Here is a 16,702-nt window from a genome sequence, read left to right as displayed (position 1 = left end):
TTTTATTTTCTAAATACAAAAATACGAGATAAAGTTGCATTTTAGTGTATAGCCCTTAACCTAACAGATACATAGATAATAAAATTTCTATGTAATCATTTTTCAGGTACTTCTATATTATAATAACAAAATAAAATATTGAATTTCAAATTAAACAAATGGTACCTATTAGGTCTAAAATAGTAACATATCCAAAAATTACGAAAAACAATAAGGTAGAAAATTAATTAATCATGAAAAAGGACATTTGTAAAATCTTGCAGTTTTGGTTTCAAAATCTACCGATTTATATTGGATAGTTAACAGGGGAGGTAATAAAGTTTTTAATTTCTCGGAATCTTATGCCAATTTTGGAAAAGTAATTTTGAAAAGTTTTGAAAATAGTGAAAAAAAAAAGTTATTTTTAAAAAAATTCACAAATTATGTACATATGTTTATTGTTGTTTTCTGAATAAATTATGTCTGCTACAAATTGTTTCAATTGAGTTACTTCCATTTTTGCTTAACCATGTTATACAATATGTCCACCCCAGCATGTAACTTTATCAAACTGTTTTTAACCTAATAGGAATTGTTTTTTATGTATAAGTAATTTATCTACCTCATCGTTTTTTTGTAATTTTTGTATATGTTACTATTTGAGAACTGATAATTATGTAGGTACCATTTGTTTTACTTGAAATTCATTATTTTTTCGTTATTATAATATAGAAGTACCCAATTTTTTAATGTAATAAAATGGGATAAGCATCCTATTCTCTTCAAAGTAATATTTTTCTTTTAACTTGCGATTCAAGAATATTTCTCGTTTTTAATTTATATATTAACCAACCTGTGTGCCCGGGTGTTTGAGGTGTGTGTTGAGCAAAAAAAAAAAAAAAATGGTAGTAGGCAGGCAGGCTCGAACCTGTGACGCAAAGGCGGAAAAGAAAGTGAAAGAAAATCTGACATCTTAGCTGATGTCAAAAGCATTGAAATCAACCAAAGTCAATCCAACGGTAATGATGACTTGCTAAAATGTTGGCGAAAAAAATCGATCCCTCCTTGTATAAAATGGCCGAGTTTAAGGTGAAGGAATGAATGTTTTTAGCTAATTTTTTTATATTTGTCATACAAGACGTAGAGCTTCAAAATGATACCGATCTTATCAGGATCTGTCACCTTTGTTTAAAGTTTTTGCGAGACATATATATACATACATTCATTTAAACAGACAGGTGAGATTAATATTATAGACTAGCCTAGGTGCCCGGGTGTGTTAAACAAAAAAAAAAAAAAAAAAGTTGTAGACAGGCTTGAACCTGTGATGCGAAGGCAGAAAAGAAAGTGGAGGTGTGTGTAAAGGTGTTGGTTGAGCAAAGAAAAGGAAAATTGTGAGTGCAAAAAAAAAAAAAAAAAAAATAGGTGCAATAAGCAGGTTCAAACCCTGAGGAAAAAGAGGTGAAAAAAAAAAAACAGACAGGTGAGATTTATATTGCAGAAGATGATTTCTAATAATCCTATCAGTTTACTTATGGATATTTAATTTATTCTTTGTTAAAAAATAATGTCTTTTTGAATTTGTTTAATATTAAAAAAAAAAAAAAATCTACGATATCATAATTTTTGTAACTGTTAGAGAACACTACTATTTTACAATAACAAGTATTTCATAATGAGTTTTCTTTTTATTTTATTTTTAACTTGCATATTTACTTCGGGGTGAGGTGGGACATTCTGGAAAAACGCAATTTCTTTTCTTTTTTGTTTTGTTATAAAAAATATGTAAACAAACAAAAAAAAACAGATTTAAACAAAAACGGTTTAAATAAATGGTTTACAAAATTTTTGTTTTGTAAACTTTGGAGATTTATAAAGGAGGAAGAGTTATATTAAATATTTGTTTACAATGATACTAAAATTTTAAAAAAATACAGTTTTATTTACAAACGTTTTTATAATAAACGAAACAAGCAAGTATATATATATATATATATATACTCGGGGTTTTTTATTCAAAAGTAATAGACTAATGAATTCAACGAGGTTGTTAGATAGTGCTCAATAAAAAGAGCTGATAATACTTGTTTATTGTTATATAAACATGGTTACATCCTGCTGCTACAAATAGCCACTTGTTTCAATCAAACAACAGATATCATCAGGCAGCGACTTGACTATTTTCATTGACTAGTTTCATTGAACTTTTGAATAGTCAAGTCGCTGCCTGATGATATCTGTTGTTTGATTGAAACAAGTGGCTATTTGTAGCAGCAGGATGTGACCATGTTTATATAACAATAAACAAGTATATATATATATATACATATATATATATATATATATATATATATATATATATATATATATATATATATATATATATATAAATTACAGGCCTCCTTGTTTACTTGCCTTTCCACAAAGGCAGACTTCGACATAATGTCAGTTTTTAATGTAATGTAGTCCGTCCCCCCCAAATGGGGCACTCTGGATTGGAATAAAAATTAAAATTGCCTTAGTCTCAGAAGAATTCTCCTTTAATGATCAAAAAGATTAAGTGCAATGTTAAAACAGATACCACACTTTACATGTAGCCAAAAATTGAAGGATGGTTTTCCTTCATGGGGGAAGCAAGTAAATAGACACCATCTTTGCAATATAAAATTTTGTAAATAAAATAATGTATTTTAAAAGTTTTATTTCATTACTCTTGTAAATAAATTTGCACAATATCTACTGATTTCTGTTCAAGTTTTTTTCTGTTTGTTTCTGCATTTTATTTGATAAAAAATTTAAAACTTTTGTTGGCCCCCAAAGGAGGGATTGGACCTAGTAATTCATTCCCGTTTCTTTGTACTTTTCTCAGTAACCATATCTTGGATTTTTTAAAAATGGATTTTCTGGGATAACTCTGGTTGCCCTTCTAGGGGTCATTATAGGACTAAAATTACCTCCAAATCATTTGTCTGTTTATTTGTTCTCACTCTTCTCAATAATCCCTCTTTGAATTTTTTTGAAATTTTGCACAAACATTAGTCATGATGAAAGTAAATTGGACTCTTTCCAGACTTATTCATTTGTGGAGGAGGACCCTGCATGCTCGGCTTGTTTAATTAAAAACTGGGTTTTACCATATATATATATGATAAATTAAGGCATGATAAATGACTCCTGCTGATTCTCTATTTATGTTATATTTAAGCTCATCATTCGAGCCATCTGGGGTTCTTATTGTCAAGAACAACAAGAAGCAACTGATTGTTTTAATTTAGATGAACTGATATGCTGTTGTTTTTTTTTCTTTTTTGTTAAAAATTTAAAAGAAATAAATACCTGTCTGAAATTTGAGGAAATTAAATAAATAATGTATTTACTTTTTATTGTCATTTATTTTTTTTTAAACATTTACTATTAAAAAAAGCACTTACTAGAAAAAATATTTAGGGCTTTTAAAAAGTAAACAAATATTTTTTTCTTTTAGCTTAAAGACAGCATTTTTTTTAATGTTTGACTCATTTTTTTTTTTTTTCAATATTCTTATTTAGATATTTAAGTCTAAATAAAAACTTGCTTTTTTTGTACAAAGATTTTTATCAAAAAAAAAAAAAAAATAACAGAAATCATTTGACGTGCCTAAATAGTAAAACCAGTAATCTTTTTTATATAAATGTCTGAAGTTTACTAAACAAAAGATTTTGTTAAAAAAAACCTGGAAAAGCAAGTGTGTTGTTTGATTCAACCAAAAATTAAAAAAAAAAACTGTTTGATCAACATGTTTTCTTTTGGTTGTTTATAATTTTAGGGTACCTCAAGTATAATTGGTCATCAAAAAGAAGAAAAAATTAAGGATAATTTAATATATTAGAATACTATATTTGTATTTCTATTTCAGCCCTATTCGAAAACAGTGAGCCTTCAGGAATCTGTACACCTAGTGGCACAAGGCACAACAGGATTGAGCACTTGGCAGGTAAATAAATATAGACATTAAATTGTTTACCTTATATGCTGTTAACACACCAGTAGTGATGGACTAGTGCTACCAGATCAGGCTTCCTGACCAAAAATGCACCAAACATTGATGTTATTGTTCTTTTTTTTTTCACCCCTTTGAAAAACTTAATCATGTTCTGCAAAGCCAAAAACAACAATTTTTCAATACAAAACAATCAAACCAAACAATAAATATTTTAACATATAAAGAACTTGAAGCATAAAATCTGTGATGTTAGACACATTTTGTTTACTTCTCAAACTGTAATAGCAGACACGCCTTCTACCAAGAGTAATAACGTTTCCTCTTTTAACCCAGGGGAAATAACTCCATATTTTAGTTGTATGTAAAAATATCTGACAAATGGGAAGAGACAAACGTTATCAAAAGTATTCAGATAAAAATAAATATTTGAAATAGGCATTTTATTTTATTGAGAAAGACTGTGTAAATATTTTAAAAAAGGTTTTTTTTTGTTTTTTTTTCTTTCCACCTCAATACACACCTTTAAAATGATGACTTTCATGTATGCTGAAAACGAATATCACATTTAAATTTGGGACAGATAAATAATCCATTATGTTTTCACTGGTAGCCATGTTTTTCCCAACTGAACAAGTACTAATGTGCATATGTGTTACAAAATAACCTCCTCCTGTTAAAAATGGCAAACATCACTGATAGTTATTAAGTAAGACATTGGAGAAAAATGTCTTAATATCCAGAAAACTACTCCTCTGCCCCAAATTTAAATGTGATATTCATTTTCAGCATATCTGAAAATGTATCAGAGTTGTCATTTTAAAGGTCAGTGTTAAGGTGGAAAGAAAGTAACGTCCTTTTTTTTGGGGGGGGGGGTCACTTGTAATGAATGAGCATGTGGTTTGCGTCATTAATTGGGAGGAAATATTTTGCTGGGGTTCATTGTAAGATGATTTGAACACTGATCCAGTGACAATGAACGTTTGCAGAAAAGAATTATACATAAATTTACAGCATGAATAAATTTGTATTATTCAGATTATTGTTTTCATCTTGGGTGCTATTCTTGCAATTTTTCGACTGATGTAACCTCTGATCCTTTTTTTTTTTTCAGGTACATCTTGTTGAACTCTGGGAATGTATGGAATTTTGAGCAAAACCCTTGATTTAATCCAAGGGGGTAGTATGGTCTCATTCTGTCAGTCTTAAGTAATTCATAATTTTATTCTTAGTATTGGCCACACTGAGGATTAAACCTTCGATCTTCAAAAGACTGTCACTCAAAACTGCTTAGCACTTATAATTGTTATTAGCAATTCTAGTAAGAAATTTAGGAGCTTTAAACTTATTCTTTTAGGTGTATATTCTTACTATTTTTTTTTCAAACTTGAGGGAATACTAAAAAACATAAAACATAAGAATAAGCAAAGTAAATATTTTTAAATATTAAATAAAAATTAAATACTATATAAAAAGTTAAAACTTAAAAAAATCGAAAAAAAAAAACAAAAAGACTAACGTAAGGCAAACAAACGATGTTAAATGTAAAAATCGGAAAAACAAAAAACAAAACAGAAAAACGAACGTTAAAACTTCTTTAAAAAATCTGAAAGATAAAAAAAAAACCCAAAAAACACGTGAAAAATAGCTTAAATAAGCCTGTTTCAATATTAAAATTTAAAAAATCGGTGGGTGCCCAGCGTGTGTGTGGTCGATCAGGGGTGGGGTGTTAATGAAAATCTAAGAATAAGCGAAGTAAAAAAAAAACAAAAAAACGAACGTTACGTGAAAAATGGCTTAAATAACCCTGCTTCAATATTAAAATTTAAAAAATCGAAAAAAAAAAAAAAGACATCTCACACCATGATTCGAACCCAAAACCTTTAGATAATGACCCAGCGCTCTAACCAACTGACCTAAGATGACGTACATGACATTAGGTCATTTTTTTAAATCTTTAAACTAAATCAGGTTACGACATCGTATGACGCATGCGTAGAAGCGACATCATGAGAGAACGGTTTTTGCTGACCCCCCCCCCCTGTAGAAAACTACTGATTTCAGAGTGAAGGAATTAACGTTTTTGGCCAATTTTTCGATATTTGTCGGGCAAAGGATCGGACTTTAAAATGATACTGATCTTGTGAAAATCCGTGACCTGTGTGGAAAGTTTTTGCGAGACATACAAACACACACACATACATACATACATTTTCGCTTTTATATTTATAGACTAGCGGGAGGTGTTACCTGGCGTTTCCCAGGTGTTTAGAGGTGTGTATGCTTGAGTGGGGTGTTAATCAAAACATAAGAATAAGCGAAATAAGTATTTTAAAATTTTTAAAAATCGAAAAATACACAAAAAAAAAACTAACGTAAGGCAAACAAACGATGTTAAATGTAAAAATCAGAAAAACAAAAAAAGAAAACAGAAAAACGAACGTTAAAACTTCTTTTAAAATCTGAAAAATAAAAACCTAAAAAAAAACACGTGAAAATGGCTTAAATAACCCCGGAGGGGGTACCCGGCGTTGCGAGGTGTATGTGATCGGGTTGGGGTGGGGGTTTAATTAAAACATAAGAATAAGCGAAGTAAAACAAACTAACGTAAGGCAAACAAACAATGCTAAATGTAAAAATGGGAAAAAAAAAAAAAAATGCGAAACAGAAAAACGAACGTTAAAAAATCTGAAAATTAAAAAAAACAAAAAACATGTGAAAAATGGCTTAAATAACCCTGCTTCAATATTAAAATTTAAAAAATCAAAAAAAAAAAAAGAAAGACATCTCACACCACGATTCGAACCCAAAACCTTTAGATAATGAGGCCGCGCTCTAAGCAACTGAGCTAAGATGACGTCAACGAAATTAGGTTGTTTTTTTTTTTTAATCTTTAAACTAAATCGGGTTCCGACGACATTTGCGCATGCATAGAACCGAACTCGTCATGAGAGAACGTTTTTTTCTGACCCCCCTGTAGAAAACTACTGATTTCAGGGTGAAGAAATCAATGTTTTTGGCCAATTTTTCGATATTTGTCGGGTGAAGGTTGGAACTTTAAAATGATACCGATCTGGTAAAAATCTGTGACCCATGTTGAAAGTTTTTGCGAGACATACAAACACACATACAAACAAACAAACATACACACATTTTCGCTTTTATATATATATAGATATATATACTAGCGGGGGTACCTGGTGTTGCCCGGGTGTTTCGAGGTGTGTTTTTGGGTAAATCAAAACAAAAGAATCGTTGCCTGGGTGTTTGTGTCGGAGGGGGCGGGGACGGTTGTTAAAAAACAGTTTTGGTAGGTAAGTAGGAAGGATTGAACCCGAAGCCTTGAGGCGAAGTTGGAAAATAAAGTGTGAAAAAAAAACGTACGACGCTAACCACTAGGCCAACAAGAAGTAGTAACGGAAAGATGTTTGAATTTATTGAAGTATTAAGAATTGGCAGGTGCCCGTACTTGATGACTTAATGAGGTCAACTTTCACTGCGGGGCAGTTTTTTTGTGTTTTATTATACGAAAAAGCCAAAGGCACATGCGGCGATCGAAAAATGTGCAATATTTAGCTTTTCAAAGTCGGGCAAATTAAATAGGCAGGCGACCCCCATTGTTAAGTTGCAGATATTATCATTTAGACATGATATAAAAAGTTTTAAGAAGGAGCGACCCCACCGAGAAAGCTGAGGAAAAAAAACCTTTTGCGGACATACACGAAAACGCGCGCGCACACACACACACACACACACACACAAGCAAACAAACATTTTCGCTTTTATATATATAGATGCTAGCTGGGGGTAACCGGCATTGCACAGGTGTTTAGAGGTGTGTGTTGGGGAGGTGGGGGGGGGGGTAAATGAAAACAAAAGAATAAGTGAAGTAATAACCTGTTGAAATATTATAAAAAAAACAATAAATGAACAATGTTAAAATTTCTTAAAATCGAAAACGCGAACATGATGGAAAAAAAAAAAACGAGCGATGTTAAAATTTTAAAAAATCTGAAAAATAAAAATTAAAAAAGAACCCTTTTTCAATATTAAAACTGTAGGTGTGTGTGTGTGTTGGTGAGGTAGATAGAAACTAAAAGTAATAACCCTGTTTAAATATTAAAAAAACAAACAAAAGCAAAAAAAAAAAAAATAAACAGCGAAAAAAGTTTTCGGAGGGAGATATGCTCGAACCCAAAACCTTGAAGTTAGTAGGCTCGAACCCAAAACCTTGAAGTTAGTAGTCTGATGACATAGCATGACACCAAGAAGCCAGGGACTTGGAAAGAGACAAAAATAAACATTTAAAAACCCAGGTGATTTTCTAGGTCAAATATCACGCCATATCAGCAGCAGCAGCAGAGAAAAACAAATTCATAGGGCGAATTTTGTAAGATAAAAGTCGCTAAAATAAAAGATTTTTACAACGTCGTTTCGTAAGTGTTAGATATTATGATCTCGATAGCATATAAAAAGTTGTAAGAAATAGTATTTTCGCTTTTATATATATAGACTAGCGGGGTTGCCCAGGTGTTTGGAGGTGTGTGTGTTGAGGTGGGTGTAGATCAAAACAACCCTGTTTAAAAATAAAAAAATGTTTGCCAGGTGTTTGGAGGTGTAAAAGAAACAAAAGTTTTGGTAGAAAGGTAGGCGTGAACCCGAAGCCTTGACGCGAAGGTGGAAAAGAAAGGGGGAAAAAACCTGATACCTAACCAGCTCGATCACGAGGGAAGAGGAAGTGAAAACTGTCTTAATTTAACGTTTATAAAGTGAAATTGACAGGTGTGAGAATTTAATAAGGTCAAACATTACACGACTTAAGTTTGGCGCCGCAAGCCAGTTTCTGCGTATTTGTTTGTTTCCACCGCCAAATGAATAGCAATTGTCATATATGGCGGGTTTTTTCCTCGGCATTGATTAAACCTTATTTGCTTTCTGAATGTCTAAGGCCAAGAACACAGATTCGTTTTCACAGTTTCGCTTTTATATACTGAAAAACGAAACGATGACGTGGCGATCAAAAAAAATCTCGAAAATAGCGCGTAAAAGTCTGGCAAATTAAAGATAGACGCAACCCCCCCCCCCCATTCATAACTCATAGATATTATGATTTAGACAGTTTATAAAAAGTTTTAAGGAGTGACCCAACAGAGCGTGCCCCTCAAAAAAACCTTTGCTGGACATACACAAAAAGTGTGCGCACACAGACACACACACACATTTTCGCCGGGTGTTTAGAGGTGTGTGTGGGGGGAGGGGGTGGGGTAAATCAAAACAAAGCGAAGTAATAACCCTGTTTAACTATTATAACAAAAAAAATGTTAAAACTTCTCAAAAAAATCTGAAAAAAAAATGAAAATGATGCAAAACGAATGATGTTAAAACTTCTTCGGGGGGGGGGGGCTGGGTGTTTAAAAAAAAAGTTTTGGGGAAGGAAATAGGCTCGAACCCGAATCCTAGAGGCAAAAGCGAAAAAAAAAGCATGATGACTTAACCTCGACAAACAAACAAAGATAGGGGAATGAGAATGGATGATATTTAATGTTTAAAAAGTGAATTGACAGGTGCGTAAATTTAATGAGGCCAGACATCAATCCCGCAGTTTTTTTTGGTTTTGTTTCTCCAAGATGTTCGGTTGGAGGAGAAAACCAGCTCCCCAAAAAAAGGAGAGTTTCCAAATGGATAGCAATTGTGTGATATAAGGGTTTTCCCCACCGCATTGATCAAACCTTATTGCTTTTCTGGACGTCCCTGCCACAAGGGCCAGGGAGCTTTATTTTGCTCCGGATTCAGTTTGGCTTTTATACTGAAAAGCTAAACAAACATGCGTAGACCAAGAAATATCGCGAAAATAGTGTGTAGAAGTCGCCGAAATTAAAGATACACGCGAGCTCGTTTCGTAAATTGTAGATATTATAATTTAGATAGCATATAAAAGGTTCTAAGAAACAGTAACCGCTCCGAGTGCCCCTCCCCCTGAAAAAAGCCATTGCCAGACACACACAAAAAATGCACACACACACATTTTCACTTTTATATTACAGACTGGCAGAGGTGCCCGGGTGTTTGGAGGTGTGTATTGATCAAAAAAAAAAAAAAAAAAAAAAAAAAGAGCTAGTAGGCAGGCAGGCTCGAACCTATACCACGAAGGAGGAAAAAAACGTGAAAAAAAGAGTTGGTAATTAACTTTTGCTCAGGTGGAGGATATTGGCACAAAGACAAAATAAAAAAAAAATATATAAAAAAAAGATAGAGAGGTGGGATTGAACTTGAAAACGTAGGGTGACTAGTCTTTCTTGCTAACCATTACGCCATAGCGGATAGTTAAATCAATGAGTTGGTAGTTAACTTAAGAATCATCGCAGAAATGAACGTTGCTTTTTAAATCTGGCCGGAGGCCAGTTGAGCTTCCCACTTTCTGCTGTTTTATTTGTTTGTTTCTCCATGATTTTGGGGGAAACCAGCTCCCCCCCCCCCCCAAAAAAAAAAGAGGGAACTCTGCCAGTATCCAAATAAATAGTAATTGTCTTGGTATGAAGGGTTTCCTCTACATTGACCAAGGACAAATTACAGAACAGATACTACATGGCCGGAAGGTCAGGAAGCATTTTCGTATTTGAATAGTTTTTCTTTATTTATATGAAAAAGACAAACAAGCAATTGAAATGAAAAACTCAATCAAAAAAAGATAGAGACGATGTCCATTTGCAAATCAGAGATATTACGATCTAGGAAGTATAAGGAATCTCCTCCCGGAATCTAACTGATACGAGAAGCCCAATGCAAAAAGCCTTGCATGGACATACACAAACGCGCGTGCCCATTTTGCCTTTTATATATTAGACTAGCAGGGGGGGGGTACCCGGCGATGCCCAGGTGTCTTGAGGTAAATCAAAACTCCCGGGGGGGGGGGTTTAATAATAAAAAAAAAAGTGTTTTGGTAGGTGAGTATGAGAATTGAACCCGTATCCTTGAGTTGGAAATTAATGTGTGAAAAAAAAAAACAGGCGATGTTAACCATTAGGCCACCGCGACATACACACGTTTGAATTTATTTATTTAACTATAAAAACAGGCGTGCGCAATAAAAGTTAACTCTGCTGCTTCCATTTGACCTAATTAAGAAGGTCAAATAGAAGTCACGCAGCGTTTGAGTTTGTTTACCCAAGTTTGACTGTTTTTGTTTTTTTCCCCCAACAGATGTTAGGGGGAGGGGAACCAGCTCCCAATTGTCCAGATTGAATAGCAACTGTCTGATATACAAGATTGATCAAAGCTGATTGCTTCTGGACGTTTCCCGGTGCGATTGCCAGGAACGCTGTTAGCTTTGAATTAGTTTCGCTTTTTATACGAAAAGGCCTAATCAACATGTGAGAAGCCAAAATAGCAATAATTTTGTAAAAGTCGACGTAAATAAATCTATAAGCTACATGCGTTCCCAAATCCTAGTTATTATTATCTAGGACCTATATACACAGTTGTAAGCGATAGTAACGAACCCGGGACCATGTGCGAGAAAAGCCTTTGCCAGACATACACGAAATGGTCACACACATTTTGCCTTTTATATATATAGACTAGCGGGTGGTACCCGGCATTGCCCGGGTGTTTTGGGGAGGGGTGTAGTCAGAGGGGGTGGGGGGTGTTAATGAAACCCTAAGAATAAGCAAAGTAAAAAAAACAGAAAAACACGTAAAAAATGGCTTGAATAACCCTGCTTCAATATTAAAATTTAAAAAATCGATAAAAAAAAAAAGACATCTCACACCACGATTCGAACTCAAAACCTTTAGATAATGAGGCCACACTCTAAGCAACTGAGCTAAGATGCCGCCGCCGAAATTGTGTCGCTTTTTCAAATATTTAAAGTAAATCAGGTTAGGATATCATATGACGCATGCGTAGAAGCAAACTCGTCATGAAAGGACGGTTTTTGCTGGCCGTCCCCCTTTAGAAAACTACTGATTTCAGCGTGAAGAAATTAACGTTTTTGGCCAATTTTTTTATATTTGTCGGGCGAAGGTTGGAAGTTTAAAATGATACTGATCTGGCGAAAATCCGTGACCCGTGTGGAAAGTTTTTGCGAGACATACAAACACACATACATACATACAAACAAACCCACATACATACACACATTTTTGCTTTTATATTTATAGACTAGCGGGGTTGCCCGGATGTTTAGGTGGTGTAGTAAGGAACCCAGGGGGCTGGAGGGATTAAAAAACAAAGTAGTAGTAGTAGTAGGGTGGGGGGAATCAAAACAATAGTAGGCATAGATGTTAAAAACAGAAACAAACAAAAATATGTGGTAGTAGACAGGCAGGCACGAACCCGTAATGCAAAGGAGGAAAAAAAAAACCTAACGTCTTAGTCAATGTTTCCATGGCGCGACTGAAAGTCACAAATGTCAGAAATAACCGTAGTCAATCGAAAAGGAAATGATGACTTGTTAAAATGGTGACGCAAAAATCGACCCCCTCCTTGTACAAAACCCATACTGCAAAGGAAGAAAAGAATGTGAAAAAAAATATGATGTCTTTGGCATTGTGTCCATCAGCAAACTGGGAGTTGTGAAGGTTTAAATTAAGGCTAGTCAATCGAAAGAGGGGATGATTTTCGAAAATATCGGCGAAACGTAGATTCCATGAAAAAATGCTTCTTTCTTAAAACTGCACGCCTGTGGAACTGTCTTCCATTCTCCTGCTTTCCAGCTGACTACAATCTGGTTATCTTCAAATCCAACGTAAACAAGTACTTGATGAGCTGTTCCACTTAAATTAACAAATTTACCTAATTTTTATTACTAACAATTACTATATCGTTCAATTGACTACTGTACACTCTTAACCCTTCTCTCCGAGTGGTCTCTGGGCCTTGATAAGTGGTGATGCCTATGTAAAAAAAAAAAAAAAAAAAAAAAAAAAAAAAAGCCACCCCCCCTCCCTCCCTGTAGAGAAGTTACTCCAGAGATAGGATTTAAAGTTGGCATAACTAATTCCATAGTCTGTGATCATATTCATTACCTCAATCATGTACTACCAACTTTAATCTATATATATAAAAGCGAAAATGTATGTGTGTGTGTGTGTGTTTGTATGTCTCTTTTTTTCATTTTTCTTAAACTTTTTTTTCTAGGGGATGGGACATCCAACCAGATGTCTGACATTTACCCCTATTTTAGTGAGTCCAGCCAAGAGATCTTTTCAGGATTCTAGCCGTATGTTTGTGTGTCTGCTAAAAACTTTCGACAGACACAACAAAAATTCACAAACTTGGTCTCATATGAAAGCCCCACCTTCCAGACGACAAATATCGAAAAATCGACCCAAAGTGACCATCAGAAGTGCGTCAACTGATCGATTTTCTGCAGGGGGGGGGCCTCCAAAAAAAGTGACATTACATATTTTTAAATCGATTTACAACTGCCCCAAAAAATACGGCCGCCAACTCTTATACATAAAGTATACACATAGCCGTTTATTTTGTGTGAACTTGTATTTAAAACCCGCTGAGTAATGTCACGTGATCTTGACGTCAGCAACCTCTAATGGCCGTCGGAATTTACAATTTTAAAAATGTTGTTATCGGTAAAAAAAAAATTAATTAAAGCTAAACTATGAACTTCTACGCTATGGCAACGTTACCAAAGTTATTACCACATTCAAAATAGGTAGGTACGATAGTTAAACGAAAAATAAAGTAAAAAAAAAAGTGAAGTAAAAAATATGCTTACAAAAAATATTAACGATCAAAGTTTTTTTTTAAAATAAAAACAGCCAGACGCTATTTTCCAGTCTTTAGAGTAAGGCAGACAGAGAGAGAGAGAGAGAGAGTGAGAGAGAGAGATGTCTAGACAGATTCGACAGGGGGGAGGGTCAACAACACATGCGTCAGATGACGTCGTGACCTGATTTACTTTAAATATTTGATAAACCGAACAGACTTTATATACGCCGCTTTAGCGCAGGTAGTTAAGGGCTTGGTTCATTATCTAAACGTTTTAGGTTCGAATCGTGGTGTGAGATGTTTTTTTTTTTTTTTCGATTTTTTAAATTTAAATATTGAACCCTGTATTATTTAAGCCATTTTTCACATAACGTTCGTTCGTTTGCCTTACGTTACGCTTAATTAAAACGTTTTCTTTTCTTACTTCGCTTATAACAATGCTTACATCGTAATCGTCGTCATCGTAACGCTCGACGACTTTCAAATATCTTTCACTTCTGGCTGGTCGATTTTATTTTAAAACTTCACCTCAGGGTTCGGCTTCGATCCTACCCCATCCCCGGCTTCTTTTTTATTTAACACCACACACCCCTACAAACACCCGGGCAACGCCGGATACCCCGCGCTAGTATATAAAGAAAAGTCAGTTGAGTTCTTACAGTTAGACTTAAATAGCCTTGCATCTGATAAAATTGATATTTGATTCTAACTAGCCAGTGAATTATGGAAATTTTCAGCTTGTGCTCTTTACATGAAAAGAAAAAGAAATTCCAAGTTTTTTCTGCTTTTAACCATGATTTATTTTTCCAAACTGATGCATTTATTACATTTTTTTATCCTCTTTTAATCAATTTTCTTTTTCTTTTTTATTTCAGGCCGCTCAAAATTTAGCTGAATGGGCAATAGAAAATATTGATGTATTTCAGAATAAGTAAGTAACTAACAAATCTTTCTTTTTAATTTCCATCTTGTTTTATGTGTTTGGATGGTTGTTTGTTTATGTATATATTAATCCAATAAAGCTATGGTGTTTATAAGATAGTTCTCAATAACAAGTATAGTTGTAGTTTAATATAAATTTTTATTTATAAAAAACATTTTGGCTACATATGTACATACATGTTTAAGCTGCAATTTTAAACAAAATCCAGTTTTCTCAAGCTAGTGCTGCCAGATCAGACTGAAGATACTGGCTTCCTGATTTAAAATGCACCAAACAATGTTATTATTTTTCCCTTTTCCTTTGCAAAACTCAATCATGTTCTGCAAAATCAAAAACAAACTCAGCAATTTTCATCTACAAAACAACCAAACCGAATATCTTGAATAAATATTTGAAGATGTAAAGAAATTGAAGCATGAAAAACTTTTATCAAAATAATTGGATTCAACATTACATAACCTTAAAAGTGTTGATATATTGTAAAACAAAACAACCAAACCAAAATTCATAATGATCAGTTAATTAGTTTAGGACTGAATCCTGTACATATAAATATACCTAAATTTATAAAAATAATAAGATTCTCTGTGTCTGCATAGTTTGTCTAGTCACTGTTTCCATAGACAATATGTGACTCTGGGTCGCGGGTCATCTATGTTCCCTATTTTAATAGGCTATTTTTATATTGACTAACCTGTTGAAATTTATATATCTCTGAGCAAACATGTTAAAAAAAAAAAATTTTTTTTTTTTATTTATTCAATTCTTAGGATTGATATCATTGTCAAGTTGCACACACAACAAACAAACATATTTCTTCTTTAAGTTGTACAAAATACATATCTACTCTTATTAACTCTAGAATGGTTACCATTTAATTTGTTAATGTGAAAACTAAACCTGGAAAAATTTTGCCCTAAATTAAATAATTGATAGAAGAAATATACTTATGAACCGAAATATTTATTTTAAAGATACACAATGAAATAAAACTTTTTTTCCTTTCAGTAATGCTATTTTAAATGAAAATTGCAGTTTTAGAAGAAAACCCTTGCAAAAAAAAAAAAGTAATAAAACATAATTTTTATATTTTAAAATAAAAAAGATTAATTACCAAAAATTAGGCAAAAAATAAATTTTTTTTTTTTACACAATGGTCACCACTTATCAAGGCCCGGAAGCCACTCAGGGATAAGGGTTATTGCAAGTACATTACGTTAGTGTGGAGGTTTGATAAAGTTTTTACTTAAGGGGCGGTTCATTAAGTAAACACTTCATCAAACCTCCACACTAACGTAATGTACTTGCAATAACCCTTATCCCTGAGTGGCTTCCGGGCCTTGATAATTCTATCTTCTTGTTCTCCGGCATGTATAGTCTTGGGTGATGGCAGTATGTTCTGGATAGTCCTATTCCTCTTTCTTCGCTACAAACTATATAGATGATATAGAAAAAACACCCACGTGACACAACACACAAAATTGGAAATTGGGAGAAATTCATCTGAAATGAACTGAGGAGAAAAAACTAATGGAAACAGTTGGACCATCCTTAGTCATATCAAGCAAAACACTGCAGCTACTGGAAGTGTCAAACCAAAGTTTCACTCCCAAACATACAAGTTACACAACCATCTCAATTACATTGTGTAAATTCTACCCTGGTAACCATTTTGGGGTTAATAAAGTGAAGTTGATTTTTTTTTTTCTTTCCTGCATCCACAGTTTCAATAAGAAAGTTATACAAAATAAAATATCGTTTAAAATAAACTAGCGTGTGTGTAGGGGGGGGGGGTAATGGGTGTTTGTTGGTGTGTGTGTTTTTGGGTAAATGAAGACAAACGGCGTTGATTGTTTAAAAAAAAAAAAAAACGAAGCCTGGATGCGCAGTTGGAAAATAATAAAAGTGTGAAAAAAAAACGTGCGACTTGGCAGGTGCCCATTTTTGATGAGTTAATGACGTCAACTTGGAGTACGGGACAGTGTTTTATTTACCGTGAGTCTGTTCACTTCTTTTTTTTATACAAAAAAGCTTAATGCGCATGTGGTGATCGAAAAATCTTGAATATTTGT

General features: G+C 33.5%; 1 protein-coding gene across 1 annotated transcript in view; it reads left to right on the top strand.

Annotated features, from left to right (window-relative positions):
* LOC145286225 (protein-lysine N-methyltransferase EEF2KMT-like) overlaps positions 1 to 16,702 on the top strand; it is a 37,919-nt gene that overhangs the window by 7,468 nt on the left and 13,749 nt on the right. The window contains exons 4-5 of the mRNA XM_080135040.1: positions 3,875 to 3,952; positions 14,563 to 14,618. Of these exons, the coding sequence (XP_079991166.1) occupies positions 3,875 to 3,952; positions 14,563 to 14,618 (134 nt within the window). The remainder of the gene's footprint in view (positions 1 to 3,874; positions 3,953 to 14,562; positions 14,619 to 16,702) is intronic.

This window comes from Euprymna scolopes, chromosome 10 (assembly GCF_053919585.1).
Source record: "Euprymna scolopes isolate OS-2025 chromosome 10, ASM5391958v1, whole genome shotgun sequence".
Classification (NCBI taxonomy): Eukaryota; Metazoa; Mollusca; class Cephalopoda; order Sepiida; family Sepiolidae; genus Euprymna; species Euprymna scolopes.
This window is presented reverse-complemented; position numbering and strand designations above follow the sequence as displayed.